A 16,218-nucleotide genomic window follows, 5' to 3' on the forward strand; every position below is an offset into this window, starting at 1 on the left:
GACTATTTTTAGCACGATTAATAACTCCCGCTCTCCAGCCAATCAGTCTGGCAGCGCTGCCCGCCATAGAAGCCACGAAAGCTATGAGTATTCATTCAGCTGTGGATATGAGTGTCCCTGCTGCTGAGTAATAGTGGGGGAGGAACAAGTGCATCTACTGGGGGTTTCTTTCTTCTTGTTCCGCCAGACTGTCTGCCAAAGAGGACCATCACCTGCATGAGATCACTGAGTAAGACGCTTGGGGTGGACGAGGAGCAATGAAAGACGTAACATCAGCGGCGGTAACATCAGGAAAAGAATGAGTGTTGAAGGCATCCATACACTACTGGCCAACAATAATAAGTATCATACATCGGTATCGTGCTAATTTGTTTTGGAATAGCTCGAACTTTCGTAAACGTATGGATGCCTATTGTTTATATTTGGAAAGGTTTGCCAAATATTTTAATAGAAATTAAAATGGGGTACCATCTTTATAAAATTCTATGCTTAAATTTTTGCTAGATGGGCGTTTTTGGACTGGCCAAAATAATAAGTACACTGGTGTTATTTATAAATTTTAAAGGATTTGATAAGGATTTGGTCAAAGGATTGCTGGTTTTTATTGAGTTCTTTCATATTTAAGTACATGAGAGTTAAAAAAATTCTTTAGATAGGCCGTACTGCTGAAGAAAAGAAGATTTCCATTAATCTTCGAAAAGAATGGAAAAGTCTCCGGGAAATTGCGAAGAGTCTTGGACGCTATTTTTTGTTCAGAATGCTATGAAATCAAAAGTGCTTACATCGTCAGTCTTGCAAAAAAGAATCCGTTCATGTCTTCCAATGCCATACACGCTCGAATTGGCAAAGAAATATCAGCTGTAGCTCTGATGGTTCGTCGGAGACTTCAATTTACAGACTTACCAGGACGTATAGCCTGAAAAGTTCACTTACTCGGAGTAAAAAATTTGAAGATGAGGAAAAACTTTGTCAAAAGTCATTTGGCATGGTCTGGGCCAGATGGGTCTTAAAAAGGGAATAATATATTATTTTGCTACAAAACAAAAATAAATCTCTTTGATAATGACTCCAGAAGATGTATACAACGACCCAAAGGCAAAGAATTCGACTTCCGGTACACAAAGAAAATGGTTAAGAACGGAGACCGATGTATAGGTATCTGAGGCTATTTTTCTTGGCATGGCGTTGAGCCGGTACATCGCATAACTGATAATGTGATCCAATGCGGGTATAAAAACATATTGAGTCATTATACAACCTTAAGCTGAGGAAAACATGCCCTTGAGATGGGTCTTTCTACCGGAAAATTACCCAAAGCACACCTCAAAGGTGGTGAAGGCTTGGTTTACGGGAAAAAATGTAAACGTTATGGCTTGGCTGAGTCAGTCTCCTGACTTAAACCCATTTTAAAACCTTTGGGGTGACTTAAAACGTTGAATTGGTACAAATATGTGCAAAAAATTTGGTATGAGATTCCAGTGGAGACTTTTCGTAAACTTATTGCTAGTATGCCAAAGAATCGCTAAAGTCATCGAAAATAAGGCTATACAGGCTACTAGTGTAAGATTACATTTAATAAAAAAAAGGGGGAAAAATGTTGATACGCTTTGTAGAATAGCTGTAATTATTATTCTGGCCACCCCTTGTCTATGTTTTACAGGTCCAAGTGAGCTTGGGGGGGAGGTTTATCGCTTCCCTAGGCTACCGCCTTAACCTAACCTAAACTTATTAGAAAAGTTGTAAAAGACGTGAAAGAAATCTCATAAGCGTGTACTTATTATTTTGGCCAGTAGTATACATATGTACATACAAACATATGTGCACAAAGAAACACAAATTTTGCGGCGAATGCGACATGTGTATTACATTCTATTTCAGAAGGAATAGAAAGAATAGTGTACACTATACACATTCTTCAAATAAATATCATAGAAATTGAGACACATATGTATGTATGTATGTACCAGAAATCTAATTACAACCGAAAAAAAATTGTGATATTTACATACATATCTGCAGAGTTTATGAAAAGGTTTGCATTAAAACGCGCCGAAGTCTTAGAGTCCCCTCTCTGTCTCGAGGTACAAACAGTTGTAGAAGGAAGAACGAATGGCAACAGAGATGTCGAAGCCAGCCGTAGAACGAACGGCAACAAAACAAAAGCCGAAGCCGAAGCCAGCATAGAAAACTAAAGGCAGCAGAGCAGCCACAACGAAAACCGACAGCAAACGCAGTACAGTACAAATTGTAACGCAATCGAAGAAGCTGCAGCAGAAATAAAAAAAGCAAAAAAAAAAACAACAACAGATACCGAAGCACAGCCGAAGCTAGCATAGAGCAGCGAGCCGAAGCAAACGCAGACGAAGAAGCTGCAGCATGAAAATAAGCAGGAAGAACAACAAAAATGGTCGTCCGTGTGTCGCGCATTCGCATGGTTGATCTCCAATATCCCGCCTCACGGGCCGCCCCTCACTCTGATTTTAGATGTCCATTCATTTCACTGTTGTGTTTTCTCCATTTTCGTTTCCTTCGTTTTTATACAATTTTTCACTTTGCCAAAAAGCAAAACGCAATAATTTCCAATTACTCTGTCTCTGTCTCTGCCGCTCTCTGCTTCTATCTTCATTGTCTGCGGGTGGAGGGTGAGAGGGGGGGCTTTAGCGGGTCGGGCATTGTGGATGAATTAGTCAGGAAATTAATTAATCAAAACTAACGCAAAAAGCAGCAACAACAATTCAAGAACAGCAAAACGTAAAAATAACAACAGCAAACAACAAAAAATACAGAATTTATGTAAAAAAAAATACGTCGCTCTACAATTTGTTGCCTGTCATTTGCTTATTTTGTGTGGCGCTACCCTCCCCCCACCGACCGCTGCTGCCATGCCCTGCTTTTGCTATTGTTTAATTTGTGTCGCTGGCTTTTTTTCCGAACCCTCTGGCAACGCTCCTACATACACACACACACACACACACAAAAACACGCACACACACACATACTAGCATACAGCCGAACAACCTTGAGAGGCGCTTAAAATGATTTGATTATTATATTAATATTGTTTCTATTTCTGTTTTTTGTGCCCCAGTAATGAGCGATGGCGGGGTGGGACGGAGCACAACCAGAAACAGAGAAGGCGGCGCAGACGCAGACAAACAGAAGCGACGCGGCAGAATAAAAGGCGCATATGTACATCTTACATTTTCCGCCCTTCTGTTGCTTACCGAAGTTTTGGTGTACTCTTTCGATCCGTTCTTTGGCTTCTATTCCTCATTCCGGTCTGCTTCTCTGCCTATTCCACACTACATCGCAATCTAGATCGAAACTCAAGTTCTGTGGACACGTACATACATAGATTTTCCTTCGTTTTCACTTTCTATTTTTTGTGGTTTTTCTTTTTGCGTAAAGTCAGGTTTTCTTCTACCACTCTTTCTTATTAATATCTTTATATTAATTATGTATCTTGGATCTTTATAGAAGCTCGTGATTTTTACGCACCTCCCCTCGAAAATTTCAATTTAATTAACTTTAGAACATTTTTTGCTTTCGGTACAGCTTGCGGTTATATTTTTCACTCACACTCGCACACACAATAACCGAAAAGATGGAAGAAAATGTTGTTTGCACATCAGAAACATAACCCAATTTTCGCGGTGGCAGAAGAGCAAGAGCAGTAGCACATTCGAGATAAGTACATTCGAGAAGAATGCGGCATCGATAACATTACCTTTTTTCGATGCTTTTGTGCCACCGATTATTACGCTGCCCAGAGATGGCAAGGCCACACTTTTCATGGTAAATGTCGCTGGAAGGGACGGCCTTTTCACTCTGTCGTCACTAATCGAGTTCATTTAAATGCATTGAATGTGTCCCATTATGCGGTACTGCGGCGCATCTGCAATTCCAATCCATAACCAACCCACATCCCCATCGAATCCTGACTCATCCCGCATTGGCATTGGGGGCATATGGAAAATTCTTTTACAAATCGAAAACATTTCATGCAAAAGGAGAAACATTTCATGGCGAGATCTGTGCACACCTGTTTTTGCAAAAATGCACACAAAAAAGTGGTATGTATGATATCTAATTTAATGGAATATGTGCAAAACCCCTTCTCCCTCAGGGCCGCTGCAACATGCAACGTGCAACGTGAGGGCGAAAGTGAGATACATTGTAGTGCCACCTGCCACCTGCCACCTGCCACCTTTGGAATGGCCAATTCTGATAAGGAGGAACCTTAACGCAGAGCAACCTTGGCATGGATCCTTTCGGCTGGTACAAGTAACACCAAACGAGACATAATTGCCTTAATGAATGGTAAGCGTCTCATAGACCCCCAATTTCAGGGCCACTACAGAGGGATCTCACACATCCATTCGGTATGGTATGGTGTGGCTAATGGTTTTCCTTGCTGTCTTCTAGTGTTGGCCAATTTATTGTTGCATTTGGCGCTCGCTTTGATCTTGACGCGTTTTTGACACTCGTCGAGTTTGCTCTCTCTCTCTCTCTCTCTCTCTCTCTGGCGGGCAGGCAGCAGCAGCAGCGTGGTATTGGCGGGGCAAACAGCCGGCGGCATGTGCCGCACATTTTTCATATTTTTTCATTTCGGTTTTATTTTCCCCACAGAAAATGCCGAGATGCCGCTGCCGAAACGTTCGCTTTTCATTTCACATTTTGGCGCATTACTCAGCCTGCAAGTGGAATTGGCAATCAAATGAGACGACGACTACGACGACTACCACGACTTTTCCGATGTATTTTTAGTGGTCCACGGATCGCGCGATTCTATATGCAAACCATATTCGTAATTCTCATGTAGGCCAAACAGCAGTCGCGTGGGGCTTGCTGAACTGTGAACTGTGACCCCTAGAATCGGTCGGGAAGTGTGCTCCCATGTTCCTGCTTTCGGACCCAATAGGTTGCAGCAGGTCCCACCTAGTGGCTGCGGCGGAATCCCCGCTAAGCTTGTTAGCCTTGCCCTCCGGCCTTGCCGCTGGACAGACACGACTGACACGCCACGCCACGCCACGAAAGCAGGCCAATTAGGCCCCCAGGCGTAGGGAGATGGAGATGGAGATGGTGGGGGGAGGCGGGCATCACTGTCAACTGGCAGCTGGCCAAAGACCCACGCACTTGGGAGGCGCAGAGTGGCGCACGCACAGTGGCTGGCTACGCTTTTCCTCCTATCCCATACCTCTATCTCTGTCTGTCTTATTTTCTGGAGGAAGAGGCAGAGACCAATATACGAGTAGTGCGTCAACAGCGACGATGCCACGGAAGTATTCTCCGCAACCACCTCCCAGATCCCTGGTCACTGGTCCCTGGTCCCTGACAGCCCTCGCCCCCGTTTTGATTTATGCGGCATTTTGCAAAAGTCAACAAATGGAAATGACACGGAAAATAATAATGCCAAGAGAGAGAGAGAGCTTAACCATTTTACCGATTTCTTTCAGCTTTCAAGGCCGCCAAGGCAGAAATAGAGTCCACCCACAGCACACCCGAATGTATGGAAAACTATGGCCCCATTTTTGGAGTCCAGGAAAGCGGAGAAACCAGGAGAAATAGAGTCCCATGAAATTTATGTTGTACTTCAGAAACAGAAACAAACAAGTTTTCGTTTGCTTATATCACAGTCACAAGGAGCTGGAGCCGGAGCTGGAGAATACCAGCAGCCGCCTTAGAAGATCTACAGATCTACTGCCATCACAATGGGAATGACGGGCAGCCGTTCGCTGAGCCTCGATCAGATGGCGGAGCATCAGCGGGAGACCGGACTCTCGTGCGCCCAGTTGGAGCAGCTCTATAGCCGTTTTCAATCATTGGACCGCCAGCGTCGTGGCTATCTGACGCCAACCGATCTGCTGCGCATACCGCAGCTTGTCCAGCATCCACTGCACCGCCAGATCGTGGACAGCTTCTTCCCCCGCCGCTGCGGGACCGCAACTATGTCCTTCCACCAATTTGTGGGGGCTTGCGCCACCGTCCTGGTGCCGCAGTTCATATTCACCGAGACTATGGAGTTGTATGGGCCACCGCCCCATGGACGAGCCGACAAGGTGCGTCTGCTGTGTAAAATGATCGATACAGAGAACCAAGGCTACATATTGACCAAGGACTTTCGTCAATTCTTGGGCACCTTGCTCGAGCAGCACGGCGCCCATCCGGCCGAGATGCCTCTGTTGGAGCTACTGGCATTCGGACTCAACCAATCGACACCCGCCCAGCTCAAATACCATGATTTCGAGTTCCGTCTCAGTGCCGCCGATCTAGAGGGTCGTCTCTCCATCAGCAAGTGGCTCGCTAAGGGCGAGAACGAGGCCCCCAAGGCCAGCAAGGCCAAAACCGGGACTGACTCCGTGGAGCCTGGCGTGCAGGCGAGGCACAACAAATAAATCACCCGCAGAATCGTTCGTTTCCGCCTTATTGGTGTTTTCTGTACAGTTTGTGGCGGATACGTAATATCTATATATATTTTTAGTAGCATTCTTTTAAGGCTTCTTTGTGCACAAAACACTATATGTAGCATGTAGAATGATTAAATCTGTACGTGGGTGCGCCTTTTTATAATTGTTTGGTTTACATTTTTCACCTAAAATATCAGAGAACATTTGGCAAATGCAGTGGCCATCAGACTGCAGACTCAATTGCAAGGGGATTGATCCTGAAGCACCGTCAAGTCGGCCCTGTTGCGCCCCCTTGGGCACGCGAGAGGTCTAGAGAGGCCAGGAAAGCGATCAGGTAGACCTTGCTATCTGAGGAAAACTGCAGAAGACGGAGCAGGTCTGCGCTGCACAGGTTCTGTAGATGTTAGGCGGCTAAGCATCCTTTGGCATAGTTGTCAGGCACTCATTGAATTCGTACTTCTGGATGGCAGAGGACGTATGGAATGCACACTCCAGTAGGGGCTCGTCGGGAGCTCGAAGACCAACAAAGCATTGTGCGCAGCAGCTGGGACTAACGCTGGTCCAGGTACTCTGCCGCCAGTGGCTGTTGCTCCTAAGCCATCTGGGGAAAAGCTCCAGCACCAGCAACAGCACTGGCACGCTGATGGCCCCCGAGCGGCTCCTCCTTGCATTGGCCAGAACCCAGCATCTCGGGGCTAGAAGCAGGAGCAGATCGCAGCAGGCTATGTTGAGTGACAGCCCGTCCGTGCTCTGCTCTTCGCCATTTTGAAGGCCAGGCTGCCATGCCGTGTGGGCATGGTTCAAAGATTCGAGACTTGTGTGCGACCCAGCAGCAAAAACAAGAGATGGGAAAGAGATCGATTGGCCATTGTCGGTTGATGGATATATGCGATGGTTTGCTTTATGATTGTTCCCTGAATGCCCAAGTCATGTTTTTTCCTAGAATAAATGTATTTTCAATTAATATTTATTGTAGGATACAATTTTAAAATGGCGTGGCTATATCTATTAAAAAGATGTGTGGGATTGTGGGCTTCCGTTCACGCTTTTGTGGTTGGCCACGGAGACAGCAGCCTTCATCGGTGGCGAATCGGTGCGAACCAAGGTGCTCGCCTAGTAGTAGCCATCGGGGTATTGGTCCTCCTCGTATTCGTCCCAGGGCCCATCCCCATCGTCGGACGAATCCAGATACTCTATCGCAAAGATCTCCAAAGTGACTTCCAAATTAAGCATGCTGTTGGGGACGTCATGAACATCCTCCTCTTCTGTGAGCTCCGGCGGACTGCCTGGACTCTCGTCCATGAGAGGTGTAGCTGCAGGAGCAGCAGCAACAGCAGCAGCAATATTCTCGTCCTCGTACAGAAAAGCACTTTGATGTGGATTCAGACCCAGGGTATTTGGCGATGCCTGGCCGTCATACTCATACTGAACATCCTCCTCTTCTGTAAGCTCCGGCAGACTGCCTGGACTCTCGTCCATGAGAGGTGTAGCAGCAGGAGCAGCAGCAACAGCAGCAGCAATATTCTCGTCCTCGTACAGAAAAGCAGTTGTATGTGCGGCCGGAGGCCAAGGCGGATTCGGACCCAGGGTATTTGGCGATGCCTGGCCGTCATACTCATACTGAACATCCTCCTCTTCTGTAAGCTCCGGCGGACTGCCTGGACTCTCGTCCATGAGAGGTGTAGCTGCAGGAGCAGCAGCAACAGCAGCAGCAATATTCTCGTCCTCGTACAGAAAAGCAGTTGAAGGTGCGGCCGGAGGCGAAGGCGGATTCGGACCCAGGGTATTTGGCGATGCCTGGCCGTCAAGTGTTTCCTTCAGATGACCTTCCATAACCAAACAAAGTTATGCAAATTATGAAAAAAAATGCAAATTAAAAACGTCCACGTTACGCCTGCGTATGGTGGTTTCTAGAAAAGTCTATCGATAGGTCGATAGTCGAGACGTTCTCCGCAGTGCGCGGTGCGCACATTGTTGCCAGACTTACCAACGCATCACACGCTTTTCTGAGCAATTTCTTGGTATTTTCAATAAGAGTATGTGACCTTATGTTTGCGAAATGCAGCCGACTCGAACGCAGGCGTTAGAAAAAGCAAAGCAGAGCCAAACAAATCGGCTGATGCAGCACGGATGAGAGGGGATGTACGCCGATTCCTGTGTACGTATGTAAGTAGTAAGTGTGCTGTGCGAGCTGAGAAAAATGACGGAATGACGGGCAGCCGTTCGCTGAGCCTCGATCAGATGGCGGAGCATCAGCGGGAGACCGGACTCTCGTGCGCCCAGTTGGAGCAGCTCTATAGCCGTTTTCAATCATTGGACCGCCAGCGTCGTGGCTATCTGACGCCAACCGATCTGCTGCGCATACCGCAGCTTGTCCAGCATCCACTGCACCGCCAGATCGTGGACAGCTTCTTCCCCCGCCGCTGCGGGACCGCAACTATGTCCTTCCACCAATTTGTGGGGGCTTGCGCCACCGTCCTGGTGCCGCAGTTCATATTCACCGAGACTATGGAGTTGTATGGGCCACCGCCCCATGGACGAGCCGACAAGGTGCGTCTGCTGTGTAAAATGATCGATACAGAGAACCAAGGCTACATATTGACCAAGGACTTTCGTCAATTCTTGGGCACCTTGCTCGAGCAGCACGGCGCCCATCCGGCCGAGATGCCTCTGTTGGAGCTACTGGCATTCGGACTCAACCAATCGACACCCGCCCAGCTCAAATACCATGATTTCGAGTTCCGTCTCAGTGCCGCCGATCTAGAGGGTCGTCTCTCCATCAGCAAGTGGCTCGCTAAGGGCGAGAACGAGGCCCCCAAGGCCAGCAAGGCCAAAACCGGGACTGACTCCGTGGAGCCTGGCGTGCAGGCGAGGCACAACAAATAAATCACCCGCAGAATCGTTCGTTTCCGCCTTATTGGTGTTTTCTGTACAGTTTGTGGCGGATACGTAATATCTATATATATTTTTAGTAGCATTCTTTTAAGGCTTCTTTGTGCACAAAACACTATATGTAGCATGTAGAATGATTAAATCTGTACGTGGGTGCGCCTTTTTATAATTGTTTGGTTTACATTTTTCACCTAAAATATCAGAGAACATTTGGCAAATGCAGTGGCCATCAGACTGCAGACTCAATTGCAAGGGGATTGATCCTGAAGCACCGTCAAGTCGGCCCTGTTGCGCCCCCTTGGGCACGCGAGAGGTCTAGAGAGGCCAGGAAAGCGATCAGGTAGACCTTGCTATCTGAGGAAAACTGCAGAAGACGGAGCAGGTCTGCGCTGCACAGGTTCTGTAGATGTTAGGCGGCTAAGCATCCTTTGGCATAGTTGTCAGGCACTCATTGAATTCGTACTTCTGGATGGCAGAGGACGTATGGAATGCACACTCCAGTAGGGGCTCGTCGGGAGCTCGAAGACCAACAAAGCATTGTGCGCAGCAGCTGGGACTAACGCTGGTCCAGGTACTCTGCCGCCAGTGGCTGTTGCTCCTAAGCCATCTGGGGAAAAGCTCCAGCACCAGCAACAGCACTGGCACGCTGATGGCCCCCGAGCGGCTCCTCCTTGCATTGGCCAGAACCCAGCATCTCGGGGCTAGAAGCAGGAGCAGATCGCAGCAGGCTATGTTGAGTGACAGCCCGTCCGTGCTCTGCTCTTCGCCATTTTGAAGGCCAGGCTGCCATGCCGTGTGGGCATGGTTCAAAGATTCGAGACTTGTGTGCGACCCAGCAGCAAAAACAAGAGATGGGAAAGAGATCGATTGGCCATTGTCGGTTGATGGATATATGCGATGGTTTGCTTTATGATTGTTCCCTGAATGCCCAAGTCATGTTTTTTCCTAGAATAAATGTATTTTCAATTAATATTTATTGTAGGATACAATTTTAAAATGGCGTGGCTATATCTATTAAAAAGATGTGTGGGATTGTGGGCTTCCGTTCACGCTTTTGTGGTTGGCCACGGAGACAGCAGCCTTCATCGGTGGCGAATCGGTGCGAACCAAGGTGCTCGCCTAGTAGTAGCCATCGGGGTATTGGTCCTCCTCGTATTCGTCCCAGGGCCCATCCCCATCGTCGGACGAATCCAGATACTCTATCGCAAAGATCTCCAAAGTGACTTCCAAATTAAGCATGCTGTTGGGGACGTCATGAACATCCTCCTCTTCTGTGAGCTCCGGCGGACTGCCTGGACTCTCGTCCATGAGAGGTGTAGCTGCAGGAGCAGCAGCAACAGCAGCAGCAATATTCTCGTCCTCGTACAGAAAAGCACTTTGATGTGGATTCAGACCCAGGGTATTTGGCGATGCCTGGCCGTCATACTCATACTGAACATCCTCCTCTTCTGTAAGCTCCGGCAGACTGCCTGGACTCTCGTCCATGAGAGGTGTAGCAGCAGGAGCAGCAGCAACAGCAGCAGCAACAGCAGCAGCAATATTCTCGTCCTCGTACAGAAAAGCAGTTGTATGTGCGGCCGGAGGCCAAGGCGGATTCGGACCCAGGGTATTTGGCGATGCCTGGCCGTCATACTCATACTGAACATCCTCCTCTTCTGTAAGCTCCGGCGGACTGCCTGGACTCTCGTCCATGAGAGGTGTAGCTGCAGGAGCAGCAGCAACAGCAGCAGCAATATTCTCGTCCTCGTACAGAAAAGCAGTTGAAGGTGCGGCCGGAGGCGAAGGCGGATTCGGACCCAGGGTATTTGGCGATGCCTGGCCGTCAAGTGTTTCCTTCAGATGACCTTCCATAACCAAACAAAGTTATGCAAATTATGAAAAAAAATGCAAATTAAAAACGTCCACGTTACGCCTGCGTATGGTGGTTTCTAGAAAAGTCTATCGATAGGTCGATAGTCGAGACGTTCTCCGCAGTGCGCGGTGCGCACATTGTTGCCAGACTTACCAACGCATCACACGCTTTTCTGAGCAATTTCTTGGTATTTTCAATAAGAGTATGTGACCTTATGTTTGCGAAATGCAGCCGACTCGAACGCAGGCGTTAGAAAAAGCAAAGCAGAGCCAAACAAATCGGCTGATGCAGCACGGATGAGAGGGGATGTACGCCGATTCCTGTGTACGTATGTAAGTAGTAAGTGTGCTGTGCGAGCTGAGAAAAATGACGGAATGACGGGCAGCCGTTCGCTGAGCCTCGATCAGATGGCGGAGCATCAGCGGGAGACCGGACTCTCGTGCGCCCAGTTGGAGCAGCTCTATAGCCGTTTTCAATCATTGGACCGCCAGCGTCGTGGCTATCTGACGCCAACCGATCTGCTGCGCATACCGCAGCTTGTCCAGCATCCACTGCACCGCCAGATCGTGGACAGCTTCTTCCCCCGCCGCTGCGGGACCGCAACTATGTCCTTCCACCAATTTGTGGGGGCTTGCGCCACCGTCCTGGTGCCGCAGTTCATATTCACCGAGACTATGGAGTTGTATGGGCCACCGCCCCATGGACGAGCCGACAAGGTGCGTCTGCTGTGTAAAATGATCGATACAGAGAACCAAGGCTACATATTGACCAAGGACTTTCGTCAATTCTTGGGCACCTTGCTCGAGCAGCACGGCGCCCATCCGGCCGAGATGCCTCTGTTGGAGCTACTGGCATTCGGACTCAACCAATCGACACCCGCCCAGCTCAAATACCATGATTTCGAGTTCCGTCTCAGTGCCGCCGATCTAGAGGGTCGTCTCTCCATCAGCAAGTGGCTCGCTAAGGGCGAGAACGAGGCCCCCAAGGCCAGCAAGGCCAAAACCGGGACTGACTCCGTGGAGCCTGGCGTGCAGGCGAGGCACAACAAATAAATCACCCGCAGAATCGTTCGTTTCCGCCTTATTGGTGTTTTCTGTACAGTTTGTGGCGGATACGTAATATCTATATATATTTTTAGTAGCATTCTTTTAAGGCTTCTTTGTGCACAAAACACTATATGTAGCATGTAGAATGATTAAATCTGTACGTGGGTGCGCCTTTTTATAATTGTTTGGTTTACATTTTTCACCTAAAATATCAGAGAACATTTGGCAAATGCAGTGGCCATCAGACTGCAGACTCAATTGCAAGGGGATTGATCCTGAAGCACCGTCAAGTCGGCCCTGTTGCGCCCCCTTGGGCACGCGAGAGGTCTAGAGAGGCCAGGAAAGCGATCAGGTAGACCTTGCTATCTGAGGAAAACTGCAGAAGACGGAGCAGGTCTGCGCTGCACAGGTTCTGTAGATGTTAGGCGGCTAAGCATCCTTTGGCATAGTTGTCAGGCACTCATTGAATTCGTACTTCTGGATGGCAGAGGACGTATGGAATGCACACTCCAGTAGGGGCTCGTCGGGAGCTCGAAGACCAACAAAGCATTGTGCGCAGCAGCTGGGACTAACGCTGGTCCAGGTACTCTGCCGCCAGTGGCTGTTGCTCCTAAGCCATCTGGGGAAAAGCTCCAGCACCAGCAACAGCACTGGCACGCTGATGGCCCCCGAGCGGCTCCTCCTTGCATTGGCCAGAACCCAGCATCTCGGGGCTAGAAGCAGGAGCAGATCGCAGCAGGCTATGTTGAGTGACAGCCCGTCCGTGCTCTGCTCTTCGCCATTTTGAAGGCCAGGCTGCCATGCCGTGTGGGCATGGTTCAAAGATTCGAGACTTGTGTGCGACCCAGCAGCAAAAACAAGAGATGGGAAAGAGATCGATTGGCCATTGTCGGTTGATGGATATATGCGATGGTTTGCTTTATGATTGTTCCCTGAATGCCCAAGTCATGTTTTTTCCTAGAATAAATGTATTTTCAATTAATATTTATTGTAGGATACAATTTTAAAATGGCGTGGCTATATCTATTAAAAAGATGTGTGGGATTGTGGGCTTCCGTTCACGCTTTTGTGGTTGGCCACGGAGACAGCAGCCTTCATCGGTGGCGAATCGGTGCGAACCAAGGTGCTCGCCTAGTAGTAGCCATCGGGGTATTGGTCCTCCTCGTATTCGTCCCAGGGCCCATCCCCATCGTCGGACGAATCCAGATACTCTATCGCAAAGATCTCCAAAGTGACTTCCAAATTAAGCATGCTGTTGGGGACGTCATGAACATCCTCCTCTTCTGTGAGCTCCGGCGGACTGCCTGGACTCTCGTCCATGAGAGGTGTAGCTGCAGGAGCAGCAGCAACAGCAGCAGCAATATTCTCGTCCTCGTACAGAAAAGCAGTTGAAGGTGCGGCCGGAGGCGAAGGCGGATTCGGACCCAGGGTATTTGGCGATGCCTGGCCGTCAAGTGTTTCCTTCAGATGACCTTCCATAACCAAACAAAGTTATGCAAATTATGAAAAAAAATGCAAATTAAAAACGTCCACGTTACGCCTGCGTATGGTGGTTTCTAGAAAAGTCTATCGATAGGTCGATAGTCGAGACGTTCTCCGCAGTGCGCGGTGCGCACATTGTTGCCAGACTTACCAACGCATCACACGCTTTTCTGAGCAATTTCTTGGTATTTTCAATAAGAGTATGTGACCTTATGTTTGCGAAATGCAGCCGACTCGAACGCAGGCGTTAGAAAAAGCAAAGCAGAGCCAAACAAATCGGCTGATGCAGCACGGATGAGAGGGGATGTACGCCGATTCCTGTGTACGTATGTAAGTAGTAAGTGTGCTGTGCGAGCTGAGAAAAAGCACCGGATAGATGATAATGTATGTCAATTTGACATACAGGTTCCATCCGAGTGCTGCACATTGTTTCGTTTTTTCGGGTCCCAGTAACCTTTTCGCATCGCCCCAGCTGCCTGTCGAAGCCCTGCTACGAATAAGGGCAGTTCGAATCATTCTTATTTCAAACTTTGTGTGTAGCACATCTCCCAGTAAAGTAAATAAAAGTGAGTTGTGAAAAAAAAATTTGAAAAATTTAAAAATAATTTGTGAAAAGTTTTTGGAATATTTTACGGGAAAATTTTAAAAAGTTTGTGTGACTTTTAATAAAAGAAATTTTTTTTTTTTTGTGTTTTTGCAGAGCTTTCTCAAGACAATAACAAAGATTTCTTCGATAATGTATAAGATTAATGTATTTTTGATCTTCTGGTGTAAGTAGCCACTGCCGCGGCTGTTGTCTATAAGTGAAACTAAAATTGTGCGGGTGGTTTCAGGTGCCGTGATGATGCAACCATTGATGGGCCAGGGCTTGCGCGACAAGAGCTCGGATATCAGTGTCCCGTCTGCCGATGCGGAGGTCAGTGCCACAACTGTGGCATCTATTATGGGATCGTTGATGGAAAAGACTCCAGCAGGAAACTACGCAGCTGCCGAAACTACCCCGGCTATGGCTACAGGAAGCCCCCCAGCTGCGGTCAAGTCCACCCCTCGCCCGAAGGCTGCCCAGGAGTACAAAAAGCGCAAAGTGGCTCGCACACACAAGCCCCTATTCGATGAGTCTCGATTTGACTCATCGATGGAGCAGTTCGACTTTCATGACGCCCCAAAGCCTCGTTCGCCTCATCGCCACAAGCGCCAGAAACGCCACCGCCACGCGCCGACTGAGAAACCGTTCCTGGAGCCCTACCCCTTGATGCAGACTGAACCGCCAATGCCTCCTCGATACCCCATGCGTGCATTCTCATCTTCTGATGCGGACACCGCCACATCTTCTCGTGCGTCGCCGTTTTCCTTCTACGAGAAGTTACGTTCGCCGGATTTAAATTTCGAAGTGAAGGTGCTCGAAATGTTGTCCCCCACAATGCTGATCGAGAGCGTTGAGCTGAAACCGTATGAACACTCTCAGCCGACAATGGTGCCCCAGAATATGCCCGGATTTGACTTCTTGAACGCTACCGAGTACGAACGTTATGGCGGCCACTCTATTTACTCGCCCAAGAAAACTCACAAGCGCCACTCTTCTCCGGAAAAGCCGCCACTATTCGACATTTTGCAACCAGTTCTGAAGCCGCTCCTACACTCCCTACGTAAGATGGAGATGCAGACAGCCATGGAAATGCACAACAGTGGCATGGAACAACCATTGTCTCATCGCAGCTTCAAGGACCCAACACTTGAAAGCGCCTACTGAAGAAACTGATCAAGCTCAAGGATCTGCTGAAGGCCCCCGACCCAGCCTTTCTAGCTGTCCTATGAGCATCGTCACAACCGCAAAGGCGTTTTAGGTTTAGATATAGCGGTAGGATATTAGGTTTGCCAGGTAGCTAAGATTTCCATTTGTGCTTGTGGTCAATCTAAATTTGTATTTTTTTTTTATTTAGAAATTAGTTTTTGTTTTGGGTTTAGTTTAGTTTCAGGGAAAGTCAAATTTTTAAAATATTTTTGGGTTTTTGACAACAATTTGAATGCCAACAAATGATTTGAGATACGATTATATTTTGTAAGAATCAGTTTATAGGTAGTTAATAAAAAGAAGCAAATAAAATAAAAATTAATAAGGGGAAGAAAAATTGTACGATTACTGGGAAATAAGAGCTGCTTCATTGATCTTAGTCAATGGGGAGACGTTCACATGAAATCTGATGAGATTTTATTATGGCTAATGGGCAAATGTGCTACAATTGATGCCATTTAGTAATCGCAAATTGTTAATAGTATTTGCTAATGGCAACTTTACATGAAATCCATCTCCTACATATTTTTACATACATCAAGGGGTGGCGCCAATAAAAATATCGCGCACAAAATTGGTGCATATTTTTGTATGCTTCTATGTAAAAATCACGTAGAAACACTTTTTTGTGGCATCTCCGGCCCGCAATTTGCAACAATTGGCACTGGCGCTTCTATGGGTCTTATATGAAAAAAACGGCCAAGCTTTGCAACTAACGTCACATTTCCCCTTCAGGTATCTCTATTG

The 16,218-nt window shown here is 47.8% G+C and overlaps 6 protein-coding genes across 6 annotated transcripts; 4 read left to right on the forward strand and 2 right to left on the reverse strand.

Annotated features, from left to right (window-relative positions):
- The first annotated feature begins 4,882 nt into the window (after positions 1-4,882).
- LOC6596701 (calcineurin B homologous protein 1) lies at positions 4,883-6,527 on the forward strand. The gene has a single exon (XM_002021934.2). The coding sequence runs from the start codon at positions 5,712-5,714 to the stop codon at positions 6,393-6,395; it is 684 nt and encodes a 227-aa protein (XP_002021970.1). The 5' UTR covers positions 4,883-5,711; the 3' UTR covers positions 6,396-6,527.
- An 861-nt stretch (positions 6,528-7,388) lies between these two features.
- On the reverse strand, positions 7,389-8,269 carry LOC6596700. Its single transcript, XM_026990091.1, has 2 exons — positions 7,991-8,269; positions 7,389-7,795 (listed from the first exon to the last, which is right to left on the reverse strand). Exons 1-2 carry the CDS (start codon positions 8,238-8,240, stop codon positions 7,521-7,523), a joined length of 525 nt encoding a protein of 174 aa, XP_026845892.1. The 5' UTR covers positions 8,241-8,269; the 3' UTR covers positions 7,389-7,520.
- A 178-nt stretch (positions 8,270-8,447) lies between these two features.
- LOC6596699 (calcineurin B homologous protein 1) lies at positions 8,448-9,426 on the forward strand. Its single transcript, XM_002021932.2, has one exon. The coding sequence runs from the start codon at positions 8,538-8,540 to the stop codon at positions 9,291-9,293; it is 756 nt and encodes a 251-aa protein (XP_002021968.2). The 5' UTR covers positions 8,448-8,537; the 3' UTR covers positions 9,294-9,426.
- An 828-nt stretch (positions 9,427-10,254) lies between these two features.
- LOC6596698 lies at positions 10,255-11,179 on the reverse strand. Its single transcript, XM_026990117.1, has 2 exons — positions 10,901-11,179; positions 10,255-10,693 (listed from the first exon to the last, which is right to left on the reverse strand). Exons 1-2 carry the CDS (start codon positions 11,148-11,150, stop codon positions 10,419-10,421), a joined length of 525 nt encoding a protein of 174 aa, XP_026845918.1. The 5' UTR covers positions 11,151-11,179; the 3' UTR covers positions 10,255-10,418.
- Positions 11,180-11,357: 178 nt separating this feature from the next.
- On the forward strand, positions 11,358-12,336 carry LOC113566092 (calcineurin B homologous protein 1-like). The gene has a single exon (XM_026990118.1). It carries the CDS (start codon positions 11,448-11,450, stop codon positions 12,201-12,203), a length of 756 nt encoding a protein of 251 aa, XP_026845919.1. The 5' UTR covers positions 11,358-11,447; the 3' UTR covers positions 12,204-12,336.
- A 1,622-nt stretch (positions 12,337-13,958) lies between these two features.
- On the forward strand, positions 13,959-15,776 carry LOC6596697. The gene is made up of 3 exons (XM_026990099.1): positions 13,959-14,009; positions 14,380-14,449; positions 14,513-15,776. Exons 1-3 carry the CDS (start codon positions 13,974-13,976, stop codon positions 15,427-15,429), a joined length of 1,023 nt encoding a protein of 340 aa, XP_026845900.1. The 5' UTR covers positions 13,959-13,973; the 3' UTR covers positions 15,430-15,776.
- Positions 15,777-16,218: the final 442 nt, after the last annotated feature.

Source organism: Drosophila persimilis, unplaced genomic scaffold (genome assembly GCF_003286085.1).
Source record: "Drosophila persimilis strain 14011-0111.01,24,50 unplaced genomic scaffold, DperRS2 tig00000520-arrow-pilon, whole genome shotgun sequence".
NCBI lineage: Eukaryota > Metazoa > Arthropoda > Insecta > Diptera > Drosophilidae > Drosophila > Drosophila persimilis.

Bases quoted from the DNA above. Each gene is read 5' to 3' on its own strand.
- LOC6596701 (XM_002021934.2), top strand. From the start codon at position 5,712: ATGGGAATGACGGGCAGCCGTTCGCTGAGCCTCGATCAGATGGCGGAG.
- LOC113566092 (XM_026990118.1), top strand. From the start codon at position 11,448: ATGAGAGGGGATGTACGCCGATTCCTGTGTACGTATGTAAGTAGTAAG.
- LOC6596700 (XM_026990091.1), bottom strand. From the start codon at position 8,240: ATGGAAGGTCATCTGAAGGAAACACTTGACGGCCAGGCATCGCCAAAT. The intron at 7,796-7,990 runs GTCCGAATCCGC...CAAATACCCTGG, and splicing joins GGCATCGCCAAATACCCTGG to GTCTGAATCCACATCAAAGT.
- LOC6596697 (XM_026990099.1), top strand. From the start codon at position 13,974: ATGAGAGGGGATGTACGCCGATTCCTGTGTACGTAT. The intron at 14,010-14,379 runs GTAAGTAGTAAG...GTGTTTTTGCAG, and splicing joins GCCGATTCCTGTGTACGTAT to AGCTTTCTCAAGACAATAAC. The intron at 14,450-14,512 runs GTAAGTAGCCAC...GGGTGGTTTCAG, and splicing joins TGTATTTTTGATCTTCTGGT to GTGCCGTGATGATGCAACCA.
- LOC6596699 (XM_002021932.2), top strand. From the start codon at position 8,538: ATGAGAGGGGATGTACGCCGATTCCTGTGTACGTATGTAAGTAGTAAG.
- LOC6596698 (XM_026990117.1), bottom strand. From the start codon at position 11,150: ATGGAAGGTCATCTGAAGGAAACACTTGACGGCCAGGCATCGCCAAAT. The intron at 10,694-10,900 runs GTCCGAATCCGC...CAAATACCCTGG, and splicing joins GGCATCGCCAAATACCCTGG to GTCTGAATCCACATCAAAGT.